Source organism: Bison bison, unplaced genomic scaffold (genome assembly GCF_000754665.1).
Source record: "Bison bison bison isolate TAMUID 2011002044 unplaced genomic scaffold, Bison_UMD1.0 scf7180017864375, whole genome shotgun sequence".
Taxonomy (NCBI): Eukaryota; Metazoa; Chordata; class Mammalia; order Artiodactyla; family Bovidae; genus Bison; species Bison bison.
In genome coordinates, this window is record NW_011494947.1 from 5,417,829 (window position 1) to 5,423,958 (window position 6,130).

The 6,130-nt window shown below is 60.1% G+C and overlaps 1 protein-coding gene across 1 annotated transcript in view; it reads left to right on the plus strand.

The window, feature by feature from the left end:
• Positions 1 to 6,130, plus strand: part of FAM129B (family with sequence similarity 129, member B) — a 54,084-nt gene that overhangs the window by 44,450 nt on the left and 3,504 nt on the right. Inside the window, exons 9-13 of the mRNA XM_010856969.1 lie at positions 2,827 to 2,942; positions 3,480 to 3,584; positions 3,681 to 3,843; positions 5,024 to 5,211; positions 5,923 to 6,126. Of these exons, the coding sequence (XP_010855271.1) occupies positions 2,827 to 2,942; positions 3,480 to 3,584; positions 3,681 to 3,843; positions 5,024 to 5,211; positions 5,923 to 6,126 (776 nt within the window). The remainder of the gene's footprint in view (positions 1 to 2,826; positions 2,943 to 3,479; positions 3,585 to 3,680; positions 3,844 to 5,023; positions 5,212 to 5,922; positions 6,127 to 6,130) is intronic.

A 6,130-nucleotide genomic window follows, 5' to 3' on the forward strand; every position in this document is an offset into this window, starting at 1 on the left:
GGGGAGCCTCCCCCGCCCCTCCCCCGCCCCAGAACTGTGGGAAAGTTCTCAGCTTCCTCGGAGGCTGGGTCTGGAATTTGTGGGGCCTGGAATTGCTCATTCCGGGGGCTGCCAGGAAGTTGGTGGGGAGGGCCGGAGGAGGCCAAGCTGGGTGGACGCCAGCTTGTCCAGGGTCCCCCTCACATCCTGCATTCCTGGAGCAGCTGGGGGCAGCAGGGGCGCTGAGCTGGGCTTCAGGGTGGGCCGGGGGTGCCGAGGTCAGGGCCTCTTCCTGTCTGCCCGCTGTCCCCGCCTCCTCTGCGGGACTGAGGAGTGCCGCTTCCTTTCTCAGCCTGACCCCAAGGACCCCACGGGCGGGCGGGAAGCCTCCAGGTCTCGCTGGAGCCAGTGGGCCCGGGTTCCAGCCTGGGGCGGCCACCCTCTAGTGACTGTGTGACTTTGCTTCCCTGGGCCTTGAGAGCCACCGGCCCCTCTGAGAGCTGCGTGCGGGAATGCGTGTGGGGTCTCGGCCTCAGTCTACGGGGGCTGCCGTAACAGCCTGGATGGCTTCAACAGCAGAAGTCAGCTTTTGTGCAGTTCTGGACGCTGGAAGCCCCACATCCAGGTGTCAGCAGGGTGTTTTCTTCTGAGTCTCCTTGACTAGGAGGCAGCCAGCGTCTCCCTGGGGTCATCGCATAGTCCCTGCTCTGTGTGTGCCCTGTTTCTTTGTCCAGATTTCTTCTTATAAGGACACCAGTCATATCGGACCAAGGCCTGGCCTAATCCCCTCCTTTTAACTTAATTACCTAAGTCCTGGGCTTCTCAGGGGGCACTAGTGGTAAAGAACCCTCCTGCCAATGCAGGAGATGCAAGAGATGCAGGTTCAATCCCTGGGTCGGGAAGGTCCCCTGGAGGAGGAAATGGCAACCCACTCCAGTATTCTTGCTTGTAGAAGCCCATGGGCAGAGGAGCCTGGTGGGTTTATAGACCAGGGGGTCACTCAGAGTTGGACACGACTGAAGTGACTGAGCACGCACATGCACGCACCTAAGTTTCCGCATCCAGACATGGCCCCTTTCTGAGCAGCTGGGGGTCAGGACTTCAGCGCAGCACTTTGTCGGGACACGAGTCAGTCCTCAACAGCCAGGCTCGGGGGGAGGGCTCAGGAGGGGCCACCCTCACTTTTGACTCAGCCCCTCGGCATGCAGAGTAGGGATGTCCTGAGGGTCTGAGGCTGCACATCTGACGGGCTGGAGTCTGGGATGTCAGCCGCTTCCTTGCTGATGCCCAGCCCATCCTGCCACCTGGAAAGCGGCCCCTGCCCAACACGCCCAGCTTGCTGTCTGCAGAATGCAAATGCCCGTGCATGAGAGAGGCTGCGTGTATAACACACAGCTGGATTTTCTAGGCAAAACCTGGTCTCAGGGAGACAGTGTCTCCCTCCTTAATTAAGCCTGCCTCCTCCCCCAGCCCAGCTGGGCAGCACCCGCCCCAGGGCTCTGTGGGACCCTCCTGCTCTGCCCTCGTCACTCCCTCCTGGGTGCAGGTTCTGAAATGCTCAGCAGTCCTGGGAGCTGCCACTGCCAGGCTGGGTTCCAGGCCAGTTTGTCCACTGCTGAGCCCCCCTCCAGCCCTGAATGGCAGTGATTCCTGGGTCACCCGGATGGTGGGAGGAGAGGCCCTCTCCACGTCAGAGAGGGGCTTTTTCTCTGTGGGGGTGACTCATTCCATAGTCATCACAGTGGGAGCTGGGATTTTAGAGGCCCCAGCTGCTGTTTGGCTCTGGGGACACAGCGGTCAGAGGCACAAGGCCAGGCAGGGGGCCGCCTCCTGCCAGGCTCTGAGGTGTTTAACCACATCTTCCCAAAGTCGGATGTTGCAACTTCCTGCAGCCTGCCTCCCCAGCACCCAGGCGGAGGTCCACGTCTTGTTCAGCAACCCCCTGGTCAGCACGGGGGAGGTGGGCAAACTCCTCTGGGCCCCCACCGCCACCTCCTCTAACAAAGGCAGCGGAATGGTGTTCCCAGCCTCCCGGGTGCACAGCGGTGGGCACAGCGGACCCAGGGCCCCAGGAGCCAGTCGGGGCTGCAGTTCCTGGCGCAGGGAGTGCCCACCAGGCCTGCAGCCGGGCCCTGGCCTTCCCAGTCCACACTGTGGTCCCTGCAGCCCCTCCATGGGTGTGAGTGGTCAGGCTGGTCATAGTTCCCACTGTTCAGAAGGGAACGCTGAGGCCCTTTAGGGTTCGATGATCTTCCACAAGGCTTGGCAAATAACAGCTAGGGAGCCAAATTGGGCCCATCGCCTGTCTGAGTAAATCCAGTTTTATTGGCCTGTTCGTTCACACCCTGTCTGCGCTAACTTTCCTGCTACAGCAGCGGGTGGAATGGCTGGGACGGAGGTCACCAGCCTGCAAAGCTGCGTGCATTTACCATCTGGCCCTCTATGGGGGGAGTGTGCAGGCCCCTGATGGAGGAAGGGTCTCTGGGCGCCTCTGGTACCCCCTCTGCTGTGTTTCGAGGCCTCTCCTGGTGGGGGGAGGGTGGGCTCCCCCAGTGGTCCTGGCTCTGCCACTCACTGGCCTTGGCCCCTTGATAGTGGCCTGACCTTGGAACCTGTTTCTTCATCTGTGAAAGCAGAAGCAACGACTTTGCCCACGTGTTGCACTGGTGGGAGGGTTTAAGGAGATGAGGAGGGTGCGAAGGAGGGTTGTCTTGCTGCTGCTGGCGGATTGTCACTGCTGTTAACTGTCACTGCAACCTCTCCTGTCGCTGTTACTGCAAGAGCAGTGGGGGCCTGGGGCGGGGGCCATCCTGCCAACCTCCTCCTTCCGTCCCTCTCCCCGGGCAGGGATTCCCGAAGACTCCAAGGTGGAGGGCCCTGCATTCACGGACGCCATCCGCATGTACCGCCAGTCCAAGGAGCTGTACGGCACCTGGGAGATGCTGTGTGGGAACGAGGTTCAGGTAAGGCCGGGGAGGCTGCGGAAGTCCACCCGGGGCCCAGAGGGTGGACTGAGCATGCCGGCGGGCCCCAGGGCACTGGCTGCAGTTTGGACCCAGATGATCAGCTTAGGTTCGGACGGGTGGAGGCTGAGGTGGGCCACACAGGTGGTTATTTTTGTTCAGTTTGTTACCCAAGCACCAACCCTGGCCTAGGGGCTGGGTGCCACTGAGAATAAGAGGGGCACAGTCCTGGCCCCTAGGGAGCTCTCTGTCTAGCAGGAGAAACACATTTGACTTCCGTGTGCTGGCAAGCAGGGCTGGGGGAGTATTCTAGATGGGGAGGCTGCACGTGCAGAGGTCCTGAGCTGGGGCCCCTGTTGGATCCTGCAGGACAGCCAAGCAGACCATCCGGGGCCTCTGGGAAGGATGCTTGGGAGACAGGGCAGTGGGGACGTGGAGCAAAGGGCAGCTTTGAGGGGGGCTTGAGTGGCCGGGTTTGCCGGAACGTGGAGAGGGGCTGGGCATGCTCCGAACCCTGCCCCTGCCTCCCGGTCCCAGATCCTGAGTAACCTGGTGATGGAGGAGCTGAGCCCTGAGCTGAAGGCAGAGCTGGTCCCCCGGCTGAAGGGGAAACCGCAGGAGCGACAGCGGCAGTGGATCCAGGTGGGTGGTCTGGGCTCAGGAGTGGGGGTGGGGGGCCCACAGCTGCCCGGCACCCCCAGCTGGACGCTGACACCGACGCTGATGCCCTGCCCACAGATCTCGGATGCCGTGTACCGCATGGTGTACGAACAGGCCAAGGCACGCTTTGAGGCGGTGCTGTCCAAGCTGCAGCTGGCCCGGCCGGCCATGGAGGCGGTCATCCGCACTGACATGGACCAGATCATCACCTCCAAGGAGCACCTGGCCAGCAAGATCCGAGGTAGGCGGGCCACCTGCTCTGGTTGGCATCACGGGGCGGGCGGGCTGGGACCACCCACCCTCGGGGGTCAGGCCTCCCTCCTGCCTCTTTCAGGGATCCATGTACATGTCACAGCGATGACTTGATTCACTGATTATTTTTTAAAAGCCAGAATTAAATCTGAGCCCTTGTTCTTCCAACCCCTGTGAGTCATTTGATGGCTGTTATTTCTTTCCTTTGGCCTCATGTACAGCCAGTGGGATCTTCATTCCCTGATCAGGGATCGAACATGCGCTTCCACTGCAGGAAGCCTTAACCACTGGATCACTGGGGAAGTCCCAGGTGGCTTTTGTCTCTGTAGACCCAGATCTTGGTGACCTAAGTGATGTTAGGAGGTTCCGGCCTTCTGTTCATCTTCGGGCAATCAGATTTATCACGGGCCATTTTAGCAACATCACCTGGACTTCAGGTGGCCCACGTTGAGCCTGCCTGTCCTTTCCCGGGTCAGGTGGTCCTCCTTTCTGTCCTGAGCCTGGTGGGATCCTTTTGCTCACTGCCGCGCCCAGCACACACCCCCTGGCCATGGTTGTGGCGGTCATTAGTTCCCCGAGGGTTACTCTGTACCAGTTGTACTCGGCGTGAGCTGGCGAGGACACTGAGCTGACATTTATTGTGTGGAACAAGCAGCATTAGCCGGACAGGGGAGGAGGAGGGACGTCAGAGCACCCTTGGGTGAAAATGCCTTGGTGGGACCTCTTGGAGATTGTCCCTGTCCACAGTTTAGGCTGAGCCAGAGCAGAATTTGGGCTCAGGGTTTGCACAACCCAGAGACTCCTTGAATCCACTGGAGCGTTTTTCATTTTTTTTTAAAAACAAAGGAGCAAGATCCCGCTCCGGCCCCCAAGGGTGGGTTTTCTCTTCCTCCATCTAAATGGAGAAACTGCTGACCTTGAGACCTTTACATGGCCATTTTCTTCATCTCTGGACATCATAGTTTCAGGAATTTGAGGATCCGACCTGAAGATGCCTTGTTATCTGTGCTCCACTGTTAACCATTCCTCAAGAACCCTTCCCTTTGCTCATGTTGTCACCAGTGGTCTTCTCTAAAGAGTGACACAGCCGCCTGCCTCTAGCCTAGGGACCTGGGACAGTGGGGGTTGCTCCTGGGAGTGCCGTCCGCTAACCAGCTCCCTCGGCGCAGCCTCCATCCTCCCCAAGGCGGAGGTTTGTGTCCGGAACCACGTCCAGCCCTACATCCCGTCCATCCTGGAGGCCCTCATGGTTCCCACAAGCCAGGGCTTCACAGAAGTGCGGGATGTCTTCTTCAAGGAAGTCACCGACATGAACCTGAACGTCATCAACGAGGGTGGCATCGACAAGCTGGGTGAGGTGAGATGGGCCCTGGGCTTGGTTTTGGGTCTGGTCTGGCCCCCATCAGGCCCTCACTGTGATGAGGGCAGGCCCTTTCCCTCCTGGGCATGACCTGTGAACAGAGGATCTGCAGGAGGCGTGGGGCCGGGCACGTCCACAGGCGCCATTTCTGTGCCCCTCACAGATGAGCCGGCCCCTCACTTCTGAGTTAGCTGGTTCTCGGGTTGAACGGCCTTCCACAGACCCCGTGTTGGGGTAGTCAACTGCCTGGAGCCCCACATAGTCGTCAGGTCTGGCAGATAGAATTGGCCCTGTGATCTTAGCCTCTTCTCCACCCTAAACTGAGGAGTTCCACTGACAATAATAATCATAGACTTTGAGAACCATAGACTAAGGACCCTGGAGATCATGAAAACCCATCTCCAGATTTGGAGGCTGAGGAAACCAAGGCTCAGAGATGGTGAGCGATTTGCCCAGGGCTGCCCAGCACTCAGGCCGGCCTGTCTCCACACGCTGTGCTGCCATACCCCTCTCCTGCCTGCAGATCCTCGTCTTTCCTGTCCCAGGTCCTCCAGCGCTTTCCCTGGTGATCACCACCCCCGGATGGCCTTCCCTGGTGCCAGTGCCAGCCCCGGGGCTTGTACTCAGAGGGCCCAGGGGCTGCGGGGGCTGCCCGGCCCCTCCGGCGGCCCCAGCTCAGGTCCGTCGTGTGTCCGTGCTTCCCTGCAGTACATGGAGAAGCTGTCCCAGCTGGCTTACCACCCCCTCAAGATGCACAGCTGCTACGAGAAGATGGAGCCACTGCGGCTCGACGGGCTGCAGCAGCGTTTTGACGTGTCCAGCATGTCTGTGTTCAAGCAGCGAGCCCAGATCCACATGCGTGAGGTGGGCACAGGGCTTGCTAGCACCCTGGCTCTCCCCGCAATCCTGCATGTTC